The sequence below is a fragment of the Enoplosus armatus genome, chromosome 19 (assembly GCF_043641665.1).
Source record: "Enoplosus armatus isolate fEnoArm2 chromosome 19, fEnoArm2.hap1, whole genome shotgun sequence".
In the NCBI taxonomy this organism is placed as follows: Eukaryota; Metazoa; Chordata; class Actinopteri; order Centrarchiformes; family Enoplosidae; genus Enoplosus; species Enoplosus armatus.
Window position 1 is genome coordinate 21,352,335 of NC_092198.1, and position 22,788 is coordinate 21,375,122.

Here is a 22,788-nt window from a genome sequence, read left to right on the forward strand (position 1 = left end):
GATAGAGCTGTGGAGAGGAATGTGTTTCCCACACACTGAATTTATTTAGCCCACCCACACACTGTAAAATTATTTTATAGACCAGTTACCATAATCTTACCTTTACTACAAATTGTTAAGAACACCACATTTATGTGTGTGTTTTCTCAAAATGTCCTCTGCCCTGAACATTATTTGCTTTTACATGTCTTATCTCACACAGGATTTACAAGAAAATTTTGTTTATTACAAATTGGGTTGTATTTGATTAGTTTTGGCCACAATTTCTCTGTCTTGCTGCTGTTTCAAATGTTAAAAAATCAGTGTGCTCATAGGCCGCCATGTTGCCTTGACATCAAACCGGAAAGACAAAAGACTACAGTGAATATGTTTCTTGCATTAACATGAAAATCACTACAGCAAACGTCCAGGTTGTAAAGCCATTTTTCCAGTCTTGATCGGTAAGGAAGGGGAAGAGCAGAGTAGAAATATGAGTGAAAGCAGTGAAGGAGAAGTCGGTTCTGTTACAAATGACGAGAGACAAAGACTGCCCTACTTACTTCACCCTGTTTATCAGGCTCGCCTCAGCGGAGCGGATTTACATGTAGTGCCACTGCCCGTCCATGCCCATGTTCATACCCATGCCACCCATTGGCCCTGAAATGAGGAGTAAAAACAAGACCAACAAGATGAGAGACCACTCACATGGACCACTCAACATGGTTTCACAGAGACAATTATTCTTTACAGCTACTGGCCAGCGCAAGTGTCTGTATGTGTGTGTGTGTGTGTGTGTGTGTGTGTTCATGTCAAACTGGAACCCGCTACAGAGACAACTAGTATGATGTATGATGGTCTACGATACACAGGAGAGGTTTGTTTTCCACTTTTAAAAGCCTGATAAGCTACCAACTCATCACACCAACATGCTCCTAACAACAGAGGAATGATTGTTGCCATGAACTAACTGTACAGAACACGCTTAGTCTGCAATTGCTGACCTTGATAGCGAAAGGGATGATTTGTTTAAATGTAGACTGCCAGGCCAGGCTAGCTGGCTTACATATATCATTTCTTGTGGCTATTACGGCATTACACTCTTTGCCTTTATAATATTAGTTTCTTCTGTTTTGAATTTTGCTTTTTTCTCCCCATTGGGCTACAGGCTGATATTACTATATTAGTAATTTGTCTTCATTCACTGAAGATGAACTCAACCAATGAGGTTATTTTTGCCTCCAGAGAAATATTCTACTCCTTGTTCAATGCTTTGCAATTTATTTTTATGCTTTGCACAAACAAACCAAGAATCGACCCCTCTGAATGTTGCCACTGGACTTAATTAATTAATTTAATTCTCATCATAGTCAGTGATTGTTAGTGATAGTGATACTTGATGAACATTTGAAATGTCGCCTTTAGGTGATGATATACAGTGGTCATCTCTGAAATGGTTTTACTGGTACATGAAACCAACATGGCATGTTACTGTCTGAACATAGGAGAGTGCTTAAAAGAGCAATTCAGCTGTCCCCCTTTTTTTAATTGTTAGAAACTCAGCTGACCACAAGCAGAAAATGATCATAAAGATTTTGCTCTTGATGGTGCAATAAATATTTCAGAGATTGCTCACCTCCAGGTCGGAGACCCATGTGCTGCTGCCCATCCAGAACGAAGCCTCCCATTGGCTGGCCATCTGGACTGTAAGCTGTACCCTGACTTACTGTGAGAGGCAAGGAGAAACAAGACAGTCAGAGTGATCAACCTAAAGTTCCAGCCACCTCCTTGTTCTACACCTCCTACATGCAAGCCATACTTTAAAAGTCTCAGGAGTGACTCCTCTGACGCATAATCTGTCTCACTTTTCATACTTTCTTTAACTTGTCTCCTCCACTCTGTAGATGCGGTGGATTTAACTATGTGCTATCAGCATCTGGATTCACCTGATCAGTCTATTGAATGGAAGGAAGTATTTAGTACACTGAACACTGAATGAACTGCAGCTTTACCTGCTCTGTTGGATTGGTCAATCATAGGTTGGACTATTCTCCTCCTTGCATTGATAAACCTGGAAAAAAAGAACAATATCACCTGAACTCAGATGCAAAGCATTGATGAAAAAACTAATTCTTAAAAGCAAACTCGTGTACTATGTACCATCAGATCATTTGGCATTCTTGACCTTGGAACACACAAATGTGATGAAATATTGTAAACTAAAAAGGCCATGTGAAATAGTCAAAAGTTCTGGAAAAAAGCTAGTAAGTAAACTTTGAGTTTTGAATAGTACAAAGACTTTTAAGTCTTAAATCTATGTTGTGCTGGTAATGTATCAGCACAGGTATCAAAAATGCTGAAAGGTATGGTTTGAAAATGCTGAAAAGAAAAAAAGAAAGAAGTTTCATCTTTTTTCTTAAATCTTGAGAGTGCTGAGTCTTTGTTTGGTCCTGCCCTGCCCTGTCCGTCACTGGTATACTTGTATATATTTAAAAAGAAGGATGCCCCATTCATTATCTAAAATATCCAGCATTTACAAAAACTGTCAATTTCATTTGGCAGCTTTTGAGGAACTGGAACCCGACTCCGTGTCTCTGGGGATCTAGTTTATTCCTATTGACATAATCTGGGGCATTAGGAGAAAGTCACATATCTTAAAATATCTATTGATTTGGGTTTAGCCCTGTAGCCTAAGGCTGGGATGAGGCTAACTGCTTTGTCGATGTCTTGCCATTGGTACCTCCAGCAAACAACCAGTACGCTGAGTTTGCATGCTTTGATATCTGTATTGGATAGAGAGCCTTGACTAAAGCTTGTGGTCGCCTTTACTCGTGGATTAGAGGTGGGCGGCTGAGTAATTAGGTCTGTTAGAAACCTGATACACTTAAAAGCAAACTCTTTGGTGAATATTAGGGGAGGATTAGAGCAACGAAGCAATGTCATCTCAGTTATTCGTACTTGAACTCTGCGCAGGCTACTGGTAAAATGATGACATGCAGAACTGTATCGTCTGAAACTAAATCCAGAATGTGTGATTGTTGGATTGGACCTGTCTCTAGCTGTCTACAAAGACGGCTCAGCCTGAACATGCTTTAATCCTTTATGTGTTTTATTCTTTATATGTTTTCACAGTTTTTATTCACTTTATTTACAAGCCTACAGTCTCTATGGCAGCCAGCAGCCAGGCATGCCATATATGGTTATTTTCAGAATAAGGTAGGCATATTTTAAATGTTATCATTTAGCACGTCAGTGGAAATATACATGTTCTATGACAGTTTAATTTAGGATTTCGTAATTTGGTACAAATTATAGGGAAATAGACACAATGTTTAATTAGTACACTTACAATTAATTAATTACAATAAATTAACCTAGAGAGTCTTTTTGTCAGTGCACAGCAGGCCATCTGAACATTCAAACATGACACAAGAAATGCGTCTACAAGCAAGCACACTATTCAACATAAATGAAGGATAAAGTTAAAAAAAAAACACCTGGATTACTTTGATACTGAAGAAAAGGCTACATTTGATGATCATGAGCTGTTAAATTATGACTCTATGACTCATAGCCAAGACTGAGAGGAAAACAGAATATCATGTACTATAAAGTCAAGTCAAATTTATTTATATAATACATTTCAAAAGCCAAATACACAGATTGTGTGTCAGTAAATATGAGAGCAGTCAAATGTTATGTGACAATGCAGATGTACAGATCTGATTTTAGAGTAACTTACCAGTTGTTCACTTGAAGGATGGTGAGGCCTGTGTCTTGTGCTAGCTGCTTTTTCTGTTCCTCTGAGGGGTACGGGTGCTGTGAGTGACAAAAAGATAAAAAATTCAATAAATAAAAAGAAATAAATCTCAAGGCTTCAGCAAAAAACAGCTTGGAATTCATTTAGGGGCCTCCACGCACAGACACGATTTGCCCTTAAGTGCAGACTCTTGTACTTCAAGGGAAAACTCCCACTCAGGAAGTGTAATCATATTGGGTGCCAGTCTCTTCCATGCACAGTAATTCCTGGAAGTGAGTGCAGAAGTAGACTCTGGAAAAAACAGAGGCTGACCAAGGCTTGGCCCCCTGAACACTTCAGACTAAAAGCGCGTGCCATTGTGTGACAGTATTTGACATTATTTGACAAACGATCGGGTGGGATATAAACAGGCACAATGGTGGCTTTTGTTTGGGGCCCCAATAAGGTTAGGCCCCCCTGTCACCCCCCAACCCCTCCCCACCTTGTTTCATCCCCCTGTCCTCCGGCCTCGGTCCCTCCGCTTCCTCTGTTCACACACACACACAGTGTGTGTGTGTGTGAGTGAGACAGTGGGAGGAGAGCAGCAGATGGTAGACAGAGGTGACCCATGTACTGAGAGCAGGGTCATGGGCCAGTCCCCATTCTGCTGCTGTCAGGCCAGCAGCCGCCTCCTGTGGTCATCAGTGAAGGATGAGCTTCCAAGCACTTCATTTTAAAACTGCCTTTCAGACTAAGTGTACACACACGCATATATATCATTACACTTGCATATGTGGACACTCATAAATGTGCATTCATACACACACAAGCTCAAACACAAGCATACAAATATGAATACACAGACGCAGGCACTACATGTACTGCACTATACAGCAGTGACTCCCAACCAGCTATCATTTTACTGGGGAAGCCACAAAGGTTATGGACCAATACCACTACACACACACCCGCAGATTCAAATACAACACACGAGCAGAAAATAGTAAGAAAAGGTGCAAAAAACTGTGCACACACACAAATGCTGATATGGATACACACACACATATGTACTGAGGGTGTATTTTGCTGCGACTATAGCCACCCCCCCTGTGGTTGACAGTGAGTGACAGATTACTCAAAGCTCCAAAAGGAGGAGAAAAAAAAATCTCCCGTCGCTCTGCAGTCTTCATTTCACACATGTGACCAAACACTTTGAGGCCAATGACATGATGTACTCCTGATGGAGTCGTGAACTGATAACTCAAACAAAAACATATATTGAGCCCTGCTTTATTGAATATAATTTGGAATCCCTCAATGCAAAGACCAATAATCTACTACAAAAATCACACAATATAAAATTCATAGAACTTTACATTCTCTGTGTAAACTAATCAAGTTGTATTTTGTTTTCACAGTTTCTCATTAACCCCCATGAACCCTTGCTCCACCTTAACTCCACATTTACAAGCTTATGGGATAGTCACTAAATGTCTTAGCAAGGCATGCTGTATATTTTATTTTTCAGGATACACCCTACCCTACCCTACCCTATGCCATCAGTTGGTGCAAGTGGCACAATCCATGTTCTAGGGCAATTTATGTAAATGTCCACACATACACACACATAATTTATTGTCTATATGAATGGATAGAGGAGTGTGTCATTGTTCCAGAGATATAAGGACTATGTTGATGGGATTATTTCTATTTGGGACATGATCTGAGTTTTGGTACAGTACCCATCATGCTGTGGTTGATCACTCACATGTCTACTCAAGTAAAACTCCATCACTGATGTTTCTGTCTCAGTCACTTGTTTCTTTAAAAAGTGGGTCTGTAGTTGATTTGTCACTTTGTCACTCTTTTGAGGGTTCCACCTTCCCCCCAACTCAATTTTTACATAATTAAGGTGCCGCAGATGCATGAGGGTCACATATAAACAGATAATTAAATCTTTTAGCTCAACTGAGAAAACAATCAAATTTCAGGTGACTCTGACACAACACTTGGATTCCCAGTTCGCTCCCCAAACTCAAACTTTGGCATCAATCTTTGAATGAGGATAAATGCAGGGTTGCATGGAAACCAACTGTTACGACCAGGCTAATGAGCTGATAATGAATAATATAATGAATCGAAATTTTCACAGCTGCCTTCTCTATAGCTTCCTCAGAGGGGGATCTTTTAAGGGTCTTCGGAATGGACGACAAAAGCAGGAGGCTACGGCTAGCGGTGGACAGAAACACCCCCCCAATGGCCTTCCATCCACGGGCCTCACACTGCAATGTCTGACAAAACATAATCCCGCTCCTTTCACACCCTCGACGACTGATGAATGCTTGATCGCTTGGGTGTTGCAATAGGCCTTTCAGAGGCCAAAGTCCCCTTGCACACTTTTCATAGGCACATCCTGCCATTGCAAACACTTGTGCTTAACAAATTAGGCCTGAAAGGGGATGGGGAACAGAGAGGGGATAATTCAATTATCCTCCTTTTTTATCTCGAAAATCTAAAGGTGGGCTTTGGAAAGGAAGGGATTACTCCGAGTACAGGACCTGTATGGGCCTTTTACAAACTAAACAACTGAGGGGTTATAACACATCTACAAGCAGGAGATGTAGAAAAACTGAGGAGGTGGTATCTTTTGGACCTTGGATAAAAGGTAAAGCTCTCCTCGTGGGGACTTGCTCACCCCCTCTTACAGAGCTCAGACACAGTGCTGCTGCCTCTGAAGAGAAGGCTTCTGATGTTGATTTCTGTACAAACCCTGTATAAACCCTGGACTGGTATTTCAAAAAGGACCTTTAGTCGTGAGTTCGTCTTTGCTCTATTCGCTTACAATAGAACAAAGATGAACTTAGTTTCAAGATGCCTTTGGGAAATCTAGCCTGAGCTCATTCCTGAGCGAAGAGGCATCATTTCAAACAACTGTTGCCTGATGGAGGGGCTGGGGTTAGGCAACATTAATTCCTAGCACTAAGTGAAATCAATGTAGCATTACAGAGAAGAAGAAAAAGTGTTCAGTTTGAAATCTATGAAAAGCCACAGCTAGATGTGGCTTGCAATTAAACAGGATCCAGGGTAAATTCTGTTACCGTAAGGTGCTGGAAGAGCCATGCTCTCATTATATTTGTGGCCACTTTGGGGAAGATGCCTCGTTTCTTCTGCCTCTTCTTGTCCTGGTCATCCTCGTCTCCCGTGCCCGGTGATGCCAGGCTGTTGTCGAGGCCGTCTCCTGTGATCAGAGACAAGAGGAGTCACGCCATGAGAAAGCTTTAATTTGGCCCTGTCACCTTCATCCCCCTCCGTGAAAACGTGCCACGAAAGGGCAGATGGAGGAAGATTACATTTCTCCAAGTTTCTTCCTCTCACCTCTGCTTGACTCCCTGGCTGCTGGATAATGAAGAGGAGTAGTGTGGGAGCTCAATAAAACCAAGAGCTATTAATTCAATGTGAGCCACGCGTTTGACATGAGGTAAAGACTGCGGGAGCTGTGCGCCTGACATGAAATAATGAACGTTCAAACTGAAGTCGGACTCCATGCTATGTACTCTTATTTATATGTGACCTCTGTTGGAAATAAGACTAATGATTTCCTTATAAGTAAAAGGAGGAAAAAACAAAAGCAAAAGTCTACTCTGTGAATGACATATGAACCCACTAACATCCAACCCTGTGCTGTTTGAAGTCAGAAGCAAGGCGTTCATTTGAGGTACTAAGAATGAGGTGGGTGTGGGTGGGTGGGTCGGTAGGGCGTGAAGCCATCACCATTGCCCCCCCCCCCAACCGCCCCCTCTACCCCCACCCTCACTGACAACGTCTGTGTCGGATTGTCTGCAGTGCAGCGTCATGCCGGGCTCTGGATCCTGCCATTAGCAGCATCCCTGTTTGATTTCAGCAGGAAGCTGGCGTGGATCGAGGCAGGAGGCTTCTTTAAGCTGAGATTTCCGCCCCTGCTAGCTAACTCACTCCATTTCACAACACAAGGGGCACTGCACTCCCTCTCCCTCACTGCCATTAATTGTGCATCAGCCAAGATGATTTACTTTTAACAGTGGTGGTTATTTTTCTTGCCCTCGGGCCAGAGAAGCCTTGAAAGCCTGCCTGGAGGGCATGTGAATAATGCATCTGAGAGACTCCTCCCCCGAGGCAGGACAGGAACCCTACTTTTCTTAAGATTTGCCCTAGCATGTCTTTTTGTTTTTAGAGATGCATCAATCAAACGCGCCTATATGAGCCATATTCATGCATAAATATTTCAGCTAATGAATATTGACATTAAAAAGAAAGTGTTCTAGGGTTGGGGGCTCTGGGGGTTGTGGGAGTTTTGACGGATGGTGTCCAGCTCTGAGTCATGGACAGGGTACAGGGTTCACACTGCCTCTGTCCGCTACTCTTTACTTTGTTTTGTCCTCAACCTCTCCTACTTCTTTCTGGGCAAATGTTTCCTCAGGTTGCGGGGGGACTTTTTTTATTTACAGTTTCTGTAACTTCTTTAACTCGCTAGAGACATGATTAAGAATGGGGGTGTCATGAATGTACACAAAAATACAGACAGCCACTACAACTTACAGAGTTTGTAACTCTTAAATCCACATATTTGTTTGACCAGCATGAAAAACAGCTTCTAGCAACCGCTACCGCACATCAATCTCCACTCATCGGTTAGGGAAAAACACAACAAAATAACCCATCTTCAACTCCCAAATTAGCTAAGATGAGCACAATGTCAAACTGAATAAATGAATGAGAAACAAAATGGCAATTCAGGCTGTTTATCGGGCATATTCTAGCAAAATGAACATCAACAGTTCAAAAGAAAATTGACCAACCAATCGATCAAATTAAGACTACTTGATGTAACTGTGAATGGTGCAAAAATGGCAATTCCATTCAATATATAATCACATTAATCAAAGAGTGGCCTCAACAATAAACAGTGGGCTAATGATGTCTTGAGTTTTATATTTGAATGGTACTGTAGTATTTTTCATCTTCATAAAATAACAAAAAGCATCATAAAAAGTTAGAGAAGAAAGAAAAGAACAAACAGGACTCGCTCAGCCTAATTATATCTAAGGAAGGCACGCTGTTCTCCCCTCAACCCCCCACCCTCGACACCCCACCCTGGTCCACCTCCACTCCTCTACTCATCCCTCTTTCTTCTGCTCTAGAGAGGGAAAAGCCGCAGGGCAGATCCTCTGTTACACTAATCGCTTCTGACTGTTCCCCGGCAACTTGGCCAATCTAACCAGTGTGTGACTGTGCAGTCTCAAAGTCGTACAGCCGTGCAAGTCTCCCATGCCCCCTTTACCCCTGCCCCCTCTTCACTCTCTATACCCCCCCCCTCCCGCTCCACCCTGCCTGCCAGTGTCTGCACGCGTGACACCGGAGGGGGTGAGTGAGGGGGGTTGGATGGAGGGATGGGCATTACCCCAGGGATGGCGGGAGTATTGCCCTAGGGCTAGGAAGAAAAACACACAAAAAAAACAGCACCCTAAGATATGAAGAGAAGTCTTCCTGTCCTTTCTACTACTTCTGCCTCTGCTGCTCTTTTACACTCAACTCTGCTCAACCTGTGTTGTTATAGATTTATACCTCTTTATTCTATTTAGGTAATTTCAACTCTGCCTCAATTGCTTTTCTTTTCTTTTCTATTATGCTCCTTGCTGCTCTCAAAACGTTCAGAAGCCATTGAGATATTGTGAACACTGCAGAAATCTCCATCTTAATTTGCAATATTAGCCTAAGTTTGTTGATGAATGAGCTCAGACGGCTTTTATATTGGGCAGGAGGTTAATAGTACAACATTGGAAACTTATTTAGTGATGTATCTATCCTTGTTTTCATTGTAATTCTCATTTTTTCATATGAATCTATGAATGTATACATGCATTTACATGTAGGCATTACTGTGGGTGTACATTATATTCATTATTATTATTCATTATGTAATTTGTATTTACAGTATGATGTTTCTCAACATGTAATCAGTAAACTGCTGTGCATCAACCTGTGAATATGTTCTTAACCCCAAAATAAAGACATAATTGGAAAGAAATCTATATCTTACTAAGTCATTTTATCTATTTTTCTTTTTAAATTGCCTGTCCACTGAGATTATTTAAACTGAGCCTAATTCAAGATACTGGCAGTCACTAGTATAAAATTCATGAAACAAGTTGGTTTGTATTGAAAAAATAGGTTGACATAATGTCTCTGCATTGGCAGTGTTGTATTAAGAAAGCAAGACCTAAAGTTACTTGGCAAGATAGAGATTTTTTTCTACACATATTTTATTTTCTTGTTTTTGATTACTGAACTTCATCTCCCTATCTAGCGCAAGGTGGGTCACGTGTCCATAAGACAAAGTGCGGAGCAGCTAGCAGAACTGATTGCAGCACTCAGCACACAGCTGCATCAGTGATGCAAAGGCAGTGCGGCCTGTCTAATGAGCTTAGCGGGACCCTGATCCATCATCAGTGACACCTCCTGGCTCCTCCCCTTATTAGGCATGATACACAGCTCGAAATGGAGTAGTCTGGAAGGTTTCCAAAACATGAGGAATCCTCTGTGAGAGAAGGTGAACATGACGATTAGAAGCTGTTGATGGGGGATATGCAACTGTTTAAAGCAGTTTAAGGCCAAGCAGTTTGCATGCTGGCAGCACCAAATGGCAGAGAGACCGACTGCTGTGCCCAGAAATCCTCTGATAAGTCGCACACACAAGGGCCTGTGGAAAGAAGATGGTTTCTGGGGATGCTGGGATACTGTCTGAATCCAGTGAAGGAGACCATTTGAATTTCACTTTTAAGTGATTCATGACTTGTAGGGGAAGTATCTGTAAGTGCCATTTGGGCAAACAGGGAGAATTTACAGGAGATGACAGGACATGATATTGTCCTCTGTGACGCAGCACCACTTCGTGCTAAAAGCTGACAAGTCTGTGTTTTTATATGGCAAATTGTTACTGTTATTACTAGATTTTAAAGGCTAATAAGAATTGCAGTTTAAAATTTGTAATACTCACAGCATTGACAAATACCATTTAAGAAATTAAACAGCAACATGTCTTTCCACACGTCTGTCCCTTAAGGGCTCAACATGGTCTTTGCACAAATTAGCATACCATCTCCTCTGCACCCGTGTGCACGCTATCTGCAATCCCTGATGGTACATACTCTGTGTGGACGTGGACATGCTCTTGTCCATGGGACATGTGACACTTGCACTCTGGTACTGTAGTTGCCAGCTGCAATTGAATTATTGCATAGCACAAGAGTACAAATATTGGTGCAAAAACTATGCAGTGGCACTAACTGTGGGTAATTCACATAACACACTGTCAGTGTCATCTAGACTATGTCTTTGGTAGAAAATAAGACCTATTAGATTAAAATATGCACAATCATTAGTACATAAAATACAACATTTGTATTAGTAAATAATTACTTATATTCTGTGAGAGCAGACACAACACTGGACTTTCCTTTCCCTCCACATCCAGCATTTATCGCTTTCTCTCTGAACCCCCCACCGTCAGTCTTTTCTACAGCATGACAGATGCAAAAGGGACATTAGTCCTGAATGAAACTGTGATGTCATTGGCATACCAGCACCTCCACCTTGCCACATTCCTTCCTCCTTCCTCCTGACTCTGGATGTGACAAAAAATGCAACGCATCCTGTTCCTCACATTCCATTTCTCAACATGAGTGTGCAGGATCTTTTTGAGTCACTCCCACTGCCTTTTGTTTTATTTGGGTCTTTGTGATGGACATTTCAAGTCTTCTCCTTGTCCTCCCCCAGACCCCTTCCAAACATTCCTGGGAGAGCCAGCCCCTTTAGCTGTGGTCAACAACAGTCACCCAGGGGGTTGAGCTATCAAAGACAGCCTTCTCTGCATATCACACAGCTTACAAGGCAACAACCAAAACCTGGGAGCTTACAGAGGAGCAGGTAGCCATGAGCCAAACCACCAACCACACATTGGATGGATCATCTACCTGTGGTTAGCCAAGGCTGGAAGCCACATCACCACCACTTTAGTGTTCCCAAATGACAGTGGATTTTAAAAGGCTTTGTCAGACCATGGAGGCATTAATAATGACATCCCACTACAGTGAGGTCAGCACAATCACTTGCTGTCTTCTGCTGTATTGTCATTCCATTTCTTTTCATTTTTACTTTCATAATAATTGTGCCAAAGGAATATTTTGAGAACCTGGTGATCCACATGATGCACTCTCGCACTCTAGCCTTAAATATATTTGACCTAAATCACCATCTTTCTGTAACTTTAACAAAGTGTTTTAGTCTACTAAACCTAACAACATGTGGGACACAGGATGTACACCTTGGTCTCCAATGTCAAAGTCTTGAGCTTTGTATGCCCAGCCATCCTCCTCAACCACCGTCCGATAACTTCTGTGTGGTCACATTTCCTGGATCGGGAAAAAAAACATTGCCAGTGAGGATAATCCAAGGAGCAATTATGTTTCCTCCAAAATGTTTTGGAAAGGAAAATTAGTAGGGTATAATTGTATGTTGCGGCAGACCGGTTTGAATTCTGCTGTAGTATCAGCTCAGTCTCCCCAAATTTCCTCCCTGATAAATTTTGATACTTAAATTGAACCTTGCTAATGTTAAGAAATATCAACAGTTTGGAGAAAGGAAATGTTTTAGCTTTGGAGTTGATTTTGGGCAAAGTCACAAAATTAGAGTCAGTGCATCTGTACAAAAATATGCAACGCTGACTGCTGGAATGAACAGGGATACATACCTGGCAAGCTGATGTTGAAATCAAATGCTCAATCCATCAATTCAATTATTATTCTTCAACCAATAATGCAGAATTGTTGCATATATGAAGATTGTGTATATGAATATATAGAATAATCTAAAGGGGACTTGATATCAATAAAAGATGATGGCTTTCCCTGCATTCACGCTCACATCAGTGTACCTCACGAAAAAAAGTGACTGTCCTTTCCAAGTTCTGACCTCATTATAAAAATGCGATATCTGTATGACAACATTATTACAAACTAATGCAACAAACTAGATTAGCATGATAGGCCTCTAACTGTCCTTTCTATCCTTTCAGGTTGTGTGTTTGACTCTTCCCTGGCATGAGAATAGCCTGGAAACAAGGCAGAGAGGCCCGTGGAGAAGCAGCAGGTAGCATGCAGCAGATCCTGCAGCAGCAACCACAACTCTGATCATTCTGCCCTCTTCTTTTCCTTTGTTCCTCATACATAAAGTGCTCTGTCCTTACATCCCTATGGGGGGCAATCTGCACCCCCATCCTCTATGCATTCTCTCCCAGGTCAAAAGGGCATGGACCTTGGGTTCTCCCCCCACTGCTGTTTAAAAAAAGCCTAAAGGAAAGAAGCTATTCACACTGTGGCAGTTCTCAGCTTGCCACAACATACAACCTCTGGATATTGAGTGGGTGAATTAAGATTTTTGAAAACAAACATGTCACACTCTCAGTGTATCTTAGGTGAAGATGAGAAGCTAATATGATTTTCAAAAGCGCTGGGTGTAAAATCAAAGGAAGAGTCTTGATCTGTTTCTGATTGTTTCTTAATCCTTTGAGTTTCTCTTGTCTTGCAAAGCATCCTCCTATTGTTCTCGCCAATGCTCCGCTCCTTGATGCCTGATGGGCAGAGGGTGGAAAGTTGCTTTAAAGTCCATTCTATTTTTACTGCGCCCAAAGGGGAGAAAAACAAAAACAAGCCATAAACCCCTTATAGCCTCCAATTAGCACATCAGAAATCACAAGTGCAGGAGCACCAGGGTGACACAAGAAAGACCAGGGCAGCAGACAACTAGGGTAAAGTCAGAAGATCTCTTCATCAGCACTTACTGACCTGAAATTGAGAACCCACACTGACAATAAAAGTAAAGGAGCCACAATTAAATGGGAAAATCAACAATAATTGCCCTTTTTTCTTAATTTAAGTCAAAGTTTAGATTGTTTGCATCTGTTAAACCCCCCACTGTGTAAATGTGCAAACAAGCACCACTATTTTCTGAGAATTTGTCCTTAAAAAGCATGAATTTAAAGGATACAAACATTGTATATTTTATATTTTTCTTCTTGTCAACAAATCCCATAAAATGCCAAAATCAACAATGTGTTTGTGTGTCTGTAGTCTGGAGAAATACTGAGGTCATAGATCAAATCCTGACCAATTCAGTGCTTTCCACAAGGATGTGGAGTAGCTAGCCAGTGGGGAAAAAGTAGCCAGCTATGGGGTCCAGGGGCATGCCCCCACGGAAAAAATTTTTGGCCGTAAAATGCCAATGCAATGCATCTTAGAGATGGCTCTACTGTAAAAATAAATAATAATTAATTAATTTGTTCATTCATTAAGCCCATTGGCCGGCAGCCGGCGCTTATGGAAAGCTCTGCCAATTATATTTTCTGGAGATAAAATTTACCATTACAAAAGTCTAAATGTTTCAAAATATTCTCAACAGTGCCAGGACTAAATCCTGGTGGGAAGGTAGTGAAATCTTTGTCTATTTATTCATTTTAGTCACATACAAATACTGAATCTAAAATAATTTAAATCACGCACCACATGCAATTTTTTTTTATATATATATATATATATATAAATATATATATAGAACTACAAATCCCATATTCCCAGAAAAAAAATCTAGAGGACATGAGCTCACAGCCCTCAATGGTAGCTACAGTCCTTCTCTCAATACTTTCTGACTTCCCTGCCATGTCTGTAGCACTCCGCGTAAAGCCCATTGGTTCATACTGAAGATAAATCTTGCTCAGTAATTTCCTAACGCAGCTGGCTACTAGTTTTTAGCAAACGTCACTAAAACAGGAGAACACTTTTTGGGAACTATTTTCTGCAGCAAATTGATGCACATTAGGGTTACGTTTAAGGTAAATACCTGCACGAGCAGTCCTCGTTAATGTTAGATTATCTGTTTTTATCAATGCAATCAAGATAAAGTGATTAGATGGACTCAGTGCGTGAACTTTCTTGAAAGCCCCCCCCCCCCCCCCCCCCCGAGTTACCAGGCAGCTGTGCCCACGCCTCAAAAAGAGGTCACAGGACAGTCAAAGCTTTGATATGAAAGAGGACGCAGGAGGCCTGTGGGCACTCTTACCGAGTTCACTGGTGTTGTCTCCACTCTGGGAGACGTGTCCCCCACTGGACGGTCCCGGGGTGCCCACAGAGGGCGTGGAGTGGGCGTCATCCATGTCTCTCCAGGACGCTGGGTTCTGAGAGGTCAGGGAGAGGTTCGCACACCAGGGGACAGGAGATAAGGAAATAGAGAAGAGGAGGACAGGAGAGGGGAAAAAAAAGATCCAGTAAGTCCAGTATGAGGTCCATTATGCAGTTTCCCAGACACAAAGACACCTGCGTGGCATGATTAGCATAGTAAGGCAGAAACAGAGTTGTCAAAAATCTGAGACAAGAACAACATTACCATTCTGTCCAATAGGGAGGTTTAAATATAGTTGCCGAAAGATAGTATCTAGAGTTTAGAGGACAGTTTTGTAAACCCTGCAGCATGTGGAACCTCCTGTGTCCTGGCTGTTTCTGTGACCAGTGTTGGGGAGAAAGCCTGTATTTATTGGGCCGATTAGCCTGGCCACTCAGACAGCCATAAGCCCAAACCAAACAGCAGACCTCCCTCTTCAGCCTCTCCGCGTCAGCTGTTTGCCGGATGGTGATCAGATGAAGAGCTTGGCAGATGACAACAAGAAGCGCAGGGACAATGGCGCAGTGTGAATGAGGCCTCTCAATGATGGCCCCGCTTTTCTTATCCAGCCACACAATAATTACAACTCCTCAGTACACACAGCTACTCAAAGAGGCGCCATGTGTTTATCAAGTTAATGAAGGTCTTATTTCCTAACACCCCATCTGTTAAAACCCAATTAACAGGAATGGAGGGTAGTGTACAGCCAGGGCTGTCATGTGTATGAGCTTCAAGAGAATTCAAGCTCATGTGTATGTTATACAGTAGCTCTTTGCCTCACACTGTTCTACACAGAACTCACTGTAAAGACAGATTCAATTCCTACACCAAGTGACCACTAGCTACAAACATAAGGTAAAGACAACCATCAAAATGTACACACGCTTTGTGTTTTTCATTGACATGGGAATTCTGAATGAAGGGGTGTTCAGAACAATCAGGTCAAACTGGGTTATTACACCGTCATTAACCTGCCAGTTGTGCAATTGTAACAAAGAAGCCAATTTTCTACAGACTCATGAGTCACCATGAGGTTTGAGTTCAAGTTAACACATATATCAGGAAAGGACAGAATGAAAGCCAAGTGGTTCTGTGTTATCAGGAAAACCGTATATGTGAATACTCAAATTTATGGCATTTGACAAGAGGATTTGTTCCAGAGAAACCAGAGCAGTCAAGCTTAAGGCGGATTTAGGACAACTGACTTTTTTCAGGCACATGTTGATCTAACTTTCACCATGCCACGTACGTCTCTAAATTAGACAAGAGTCATGATAAAGTCATAATATGGAACTAAATTCTACAAAACTGACTTTGGGTTTTGAGTTTCATTTTTGGTTTGGGTTTAGATTTAAGAGATCTGTCTGTATGCTTATGTGTTTAAAGTGCTGACCATAGTATACTAACCAGGGATCTTTGCTGCATGGCATCTCTCCCCATCAACTCTCAACTCTCTGCTCTCCAATAAAGGCATAAGTTCTTCATATGTCATGTGCACAACAATTACGGCAATTAAATCCTTTGTCCTCAGGCTGCCTCCAAAAATGCTCATACGTAAAACAATGAGAACCTAAGACTTAAAAGAAAGTGCATAGTTTGAGTATTGCCTAATTATGACAGTGAAGGTTTTACAATGATTTAATTGAACGAGTGTGAGGGGTGTCAATAAAACATGGATGACATGTATATGTCACGTGAGGGTCTAAATGTTATTTCAGATGAACACTGGTAATAAGGAGTTGTTGTTTTTTGGGACTATAATTTTCTAGAAATTAGTGTCAGTATCTCAAACCTTTGAAGAAAATTACGCTTTCAATAACAATTCTTGAAAAACATTTATCAAAATTGGAATCTGATTAAATAAAAGTGTACTGCCGGATTTCTGCTCGCTTTGAGAAAATGAAATGTTAGGACTCAAAAGACAAATAAATGGGATCTTTTGCAGGAAACTAAAGACCAGTGATTCAGAGCTTAAGTACAAATATCAGTATGAGCCTGAACAGTGTCCAACACACCAAACGTAGAATCAAATGCCTGTTTTACAAACAAACATACCTGTAAACTCACACTAACCCTTTCTGAATAATAAAGAGATCATGATACACTCAGTGGTTAACATGCATGCACGTTACACAGCCGTGCATGACTTTGTACCCTGAGGAGAGCAGCACATCCATTATGCAGCAGCCATTAGAAGGAAGGCATTACAGCAGAAGAGTGCCCTGTCCACATCAACTGGTGGCCTCACAGGCACACACACGTGTGTTTTTTCGCTTGATTCAGAAGGAGGCATATGAAGAATTGCTCTCTCAAGAACAAAGAGAATGTATGTTCCTGAAGTTGCTGCAGTCAAAAATGATGTTTTTCACTGCAGCTACACAATATGTCTTGCCAGTATTTATATTTGAAAGGTTTCCAGCAGAAATATTAAAGAATTTACTCTTTGCATGGTAATAATGAGACTAAAACAACATTTCAGACCAGGGTTTCTCAGCCTTTTCTGGCCCATGATCCCATTATTAGGTCACACATTGCTCATGACCCCATGAGTTGCACTGTACATTTGGATAAGGCACATTTTGGTATTTTATTTTCAAGAAACTGGAGTGAGCCTAGAAATTAATTATACAGAAATTAGGATTTATTTCCACCCTGTATACTTTATATTCATATGAGTACTACTTAGTAATAAAACTACTTAAAGATCAATAATGTATCAAATGACTGATATCAATTTTAGAAATCCGTCTTCTGTAGCAACCATGAGCCCGTAAATGTTGACAAGTGTAGGTCATCCTCCTGAAACACATGAATGAATTACAGACTGGAAAACTACTGTATTCATGGAAGAGCTTCCATCCTTTCCAAATGGAGTGATACTAAATCAAGTGAGGAGTCAACCTGTTTTCTGCTCACATGCCAAATGTGATGAATGTGATAATGAATATATCAGTAAAACCATAGAGTCCACTGTAAGTCTAAATCACTTCAACATCTGAATTTGCTTCATTGTAAATGAACGCAGGGGCCAAAAATAGGAAGAGGCTGTGTAAAGCACACAGCGGGGGGGGGGGGGGGGGGACCCCCTCCACTCTGACTATAATAATCCTATTGGCTGAGAAACACCAGGCTGAAAGGGACTGAAGCCCAGCAGCAAACACAACACTGGCAGCTGCACTTTGTGCTGTGAAGATCATCATCATGTCTGACTACTTTCCTGTATTAATCAACAGATAAATTCAGTTAGAAAGTGTCATTTACAGTCAACAACTGTCCGTATTGTGATTACAGAAATCTTCCAGTGAGGCTCTGCACAGCACCCCCAGCAGGACTGGCACGCCATCAACAGCAATAGCTTCATTAATGCCGCCCAAAACTCACCAAACACAGCAACCCTTCATCATCTTTTATTAGATTTTTCAATCGGTTTCAAGGCCTTATGTTAGAAGGCTAAAGAAATTCAACTCTAACATTCTGTCAGATTGACTCTGTGCCCGTGAAGAAATATTTTGAAACGACAGGCAAAAGGAAGGGTTCCTATTGAGAAATGTGCTTACAGTCTACAGTCTACAGTACTGGTTCTCAGCATTTTTGCCTTATGACCTCTTAAAACGAAGCAATGTCTTCGTGCAACCCCAGTCACAAATCACATATTAATAAACAAACAGGGATTTTTCCCTTGTCAGATTTGTTTAAACTAAATTGTTTTAAAGGCCTGAAGAAGTAAAACTCTCCAGTATGTTATTTTTATTCAATGATTAGAACATATTCAGAAAAGGCAGAGTATTAATTTGTGTAGCAAAACATTTTTTTTCCTTATCTTAAGACCCCTCAAATGTATTGTGTGACCCCCTTGGATTGGCCCCAACCCCCAGTTTGGTAATCAGTGGTCTACAGCCTACTGCAGCTGTATTCTAACTTTTCCGTATGGAAATAAAATGAGTTAACATGAGAAGCGGGCCTGTGCAACGACCGCGTCCAGCCGCTTTCTCTCCAGATTTGGAGAGGACAGGTCGCGCTGGTGAAATCCCTTTTTTTAGGAATTTAGAGGAGGCAGGTTGACTCACATGATCTGCGAGGTTGGTGGAGGATCCCGACAGGTCGTCGAAGTCCGACTTGCAGACGTCTCGCTCCTCGATGACCAGGTCGATGGGCATTTTGCCTTTCAGGCAGCTGATGTACCGGTGGCAGAAGTTATCACAGAGCTCATGAACCTGCGAAATCCAGTCATTCATTTAGATTCTCCGAGTTTCAACTCAGCACCAGAATAAAAAAATGTTCTGTAAAGGTGTGAATTAGATGTGGCACAGAGATAATATTTACCTTCTCTAATTCCAGGAGATGAAATCGTAGGACTTGAATCGCTTGAATCATCTAAAAAACACACACACATTTTAACCCTCCCGCCCATAACTGAACAAGGCATGATTTTAGAGACGCTCCGGGTGCCGTGGTAATACTGACTGTGTGCGGTAATTACCAACATAGTGCAAATATTATTTTTCTTGAAATGTGTGGCTGCAGGAAAGTCTGTGACACATCGACACAAGAACAGCTGAGAATCAAAGAAGCCTCACCAAGTTATCCAGCTCCGGATTGGAGGAAAATAAAGGTTTCTCTGCGCGGATCTGAACAGCGAACATAGAAAATGAAAGGCGTCAGTTGGTGTTTTCAAACGGATTTCGTTTTTTGACTTTAGAATGAAGAGAGTAAACCAGGAGGGGGTTTGACCATTCACCACACTGACTGAATTATAATAAATCATTTATCTTAATTTGGTCCCACAAAATGAAGTGTTTTGGTCGTGAACCCAATCGGCTGCATGGGCTGCAGCCTGGCTGAAGATTTTCTCGCTTCTCGTCCAAAATGGCTACTTTACTTCCAGTATATTCGGTACACCTGTGTGCGCTCCTACCTGTTTTGCAAACACGGCTATGTCTTCATTGAAGGAGTCTGAGGAGCAGACGTCTCCCCCCGCCACCCCGGGTTCTCTGGGAGTGCAGGTAGCCAGCTCGCACTTCTCGAACACCAGAGCCAGCAAAGGGAATAAAGGGTGGCTGCAACACAGACAGGCCCATTGTGAGGGCCTGAACATGAACTATTGCCTACAGTATTTCAAAGCAGCGGCAGATAACATTTCACATTAAGCTTGGCGAGTTAAACAAAAGAACACCGCTTTGTAAGCTGCGACAAATATTTATTTATTCCTCCTTAATGTAAGGGAACAAATGCGCCGCTATTTCATGTTCCAAATGCAAACAACTTATTCAGAGATGTGAAGCAAATATCGATGCTGCTGGGATATAGATTGCATTATTTCCACTTGTTTCAAGCAGCAGAAAAAACAGATAAATTTGGAACTGCATCGAAAATTACTGGAATTACTTAATCTCATGAGCAGAATATATTATTAGTTATAAGGACAAAAAAAGTATATTTTTACATGGAATTTATGTGAAATGTAATCTGGCGTTCTGCTTAACAGTTGAAATAAAATAACTTATGTGTTGTTGTTTTTATAGCCTCATAATTCAACTATGCACGGAATGATTATTATTATTATTATTATTATTATTATTATTATTATATCCACCCGTAGATTTGGTCCTTGTCTCTCTTCAGTCCGTCGTTGACGGCGCTGCCCATGCTGCTGGGCATGATGTTGTGCGGCGCGTGGGCTCCATAGTGCTGCGTTGGGTGCGGGGGCGGCCCGTGGTTCAGGTGGTGGACCTGGGGCAGGGGCCGCGGGGCGTGCGGGTCTCCGTACATGGAAGTTGGGACTCCGACTCCGTCCATCGCGCCTCCGTAATGAGCCAACTCATCGTACTGGGGTGAAAATTGAAGATGTCATTAGGGCATAATGTGTTTATTGTATTCAGTCTATAGGCATTAGACCTGTATCCTGTAAAGACTGGGACATGTATATAGCAAAGAATCGCTGAATTCACAAAGTCCACATCATATTTTTCATTCATGTATTTACCTTAAATGTAATGACTTGAATCCGTCTACGGATGTAAAAATGATGTATGTGGATAAGGAATAATCTTCTGCAAACCGTTTTAATAATGAAAATTTAAAACAAGAATCAAATTAGACGTACCCTTTGCGCCATCTCCGTGCGCAATTTCCAGATGTATAAAGAGGTCTTGATGGGTAGTTAAGTCGATGAAGTGAAAAGTTGATTAAATCCAAGAGGGAATTATAATCCTGTCCTCTTCTGTGGCATGGAACGAGTCAATGGTGATTGAAATCAATGCAAAGTGATCAAAAACAGCATTTGTCCTCACGTTACCACGAGTGCCAAAACGCGCACTGGCAACTGGCAAACTGGTGTCCTGTGGTTCTTCAACGAGAGGATTAGTGGTAATCTGTCAGCAATCAAGTGTTTGATGTTAGTTCCGAGTTGTCCCTTTCACAGGAATGCGTTGTGACGGTCCGCGGCTCAGTCTTCTGCTCTCAGTGAGTCCTCATGCCCGTGTCCCTGCGCGCCGACACGCTCACTGACCGTAGGTCGGCTGGAGAGACGCTTATAGGACCACTCTGTGATCTGCAGGACGCGCTGATGACGGAACGTGGAGGAGCAGGGTGGGTGCAATACCAACCCCTGTACACCGACAAGTTACTGTTTTTAAACGGTGTCTTCCGGTCATTACCTTCACAATAAACACGAAGGGACAGTGGGTCGTTTCAGCATCAGAAGAAAGCGCATAAATAGAATATAAAACGGAAATGATGTATACATATAAATATGTATGTATGTCTGATGACAATCACACAATGACTAGAATGTTTCCAGCCCTTTACTGTTTTTTTCACCCAATTTCTGTGGGTTTTTGGATGCATTTTTTAAAAGCAATATGGATGAAAATTAATTTACTAAAACCTGAAACTTGCTAACTATCACAGTGAATATCATATCACTTTCATGGTGAAATTATTGTTGCATGAATAATGCAGTGCTGACTTTTCTAATGAATTCATAATTGATTCTTCATTAATAATCATTGAATTGTATAATGTGATTTTAGTGACATTATTGATGTCCATTGTGACGGATTAGGCTCACTGAAGTTCTTCATTCTATGGAAATGAACTAAAAGCATTGGCTGCCTGGAAGAAACTGTAAATCAACTGCATCCTTTGGAAAGTGATTAGCAGTGATGTTAAGTTGTAAGAATACTACAACAAGCAAAAACAGACTATAAGGGTGGATGATCCTACAGGAAATATCTTTTGAATTGTTTTAAGGACATCATTATTGGTCAATAAAATGAGCCACAGAACGGAATCTCCATCATGTCAGGCTGATGTTATCAAAAATGTATCTGTCTACCACTGGGTTAATTCTTTCCACAAAGTTCTTGATGCTTTTATTTTGAAGGCAACCTCGAGCATATTAATAAAGGGGGACTGGAGCCTGTGATGCATTGGATGAGCACGTTGGTGACGCAGATGAGCTGTCAGAATATATGAATGTAATGAATAAATCCATAAACAGTCTTATAGCTAAAACTTATTTGTATACAGTAGGGAGTTGAATTGCTCTCACTACAACTAACAATAACATGATAAGAGTTTTCTATTCTCTTTCTGCCTTCAGGGAGGTCAGACGTCAAAGGTCACGTGTGGAGCTGATGGGGTCCGTGTCTTACTCAGCAACAGTTGAGCAGGTGCCTACTGGAATATTTTTTTCATGCGTACTGGTGAGTGTAATGTCATGGGACTTCATTTTTACTCGAATAGCCAAACAGGTCACATTGATTGTGAATGAGAGTCACTTGAATTGAATTGAAAACTGAATTGAGACCTTTCTCAAACTCCTC

General features: G+C 41.5%; 1 protein-coding gene across 3 annotated transcripts; it reads right to left on the reverse strand.

Annotated features, from left to right (window-relative positions):
- Nucleotides 1-577: 577 nt before the first annotated feature.
- On the reverse strand, nt 578-21,077 carry meis2b (Meis homeobox 2b). Of its 3 annotated transcripts, XM_070925527.1 has the most exons (13): nt 21,066-21,077; nt 20,556-20,788; nt 19,878-20,019; nt 19,540-19,590; nt 19,286-19,336; nt 19,030-19,176; nt 16,771; nt 14,864-14,971; nt 6,814-6,953; nt 3,719-3,795; nt 1,989-2,047; nt 1,613-1,702; nt 578-636 (listed from the first exon to the last, which is right to left on the reverse strand). In XM_070925527.1, the coding sequence occupies exons 1-13, from the start codon at nt 21,075-21,077 to the stop codon at nt 578-580; spliced, it is 1,170 nt and encodes a 389-aa protein (XP_070781628.1). The 3 variants fall into 3 exon arrangements, with proteins under 3 accessions (XP_070781628.1, XP_070781627.1, XP_070781626.1); XM_070925526.1 differs by lacking the exon at nt 16,771 and having other exon boundaries at nt 14,864-14,978; nt 19,039-19,176; XM_070925525.1 differs by lacking the exon at nt 16,771 and having other exon boundaries at nt 14,864-14,978.
- Between the last annotated feature and the right edge of the window lie 1,711 nt (nt 21,078-22,788).

Bases quoted from the DNA above. Each gene is read 5' to 3' on its own strand.
- meis2b (XM_070925525.1), bottom strand. The intron at 19,337-19,539 runs GTGAGGCTTCTT...TGTGTTTTTTAG, and splicing joins ATCCGGAGCTGGATAACTTG to ATGATTCAAGCGATTCAAGT. The intron at 14,979-19,029 runs GTGAGTCAACCT...CTGACCTCTCAG, and splicing joins CCACCAACCTCGCAGATCAT to AACCCAGCGTCCTGGAGAGA.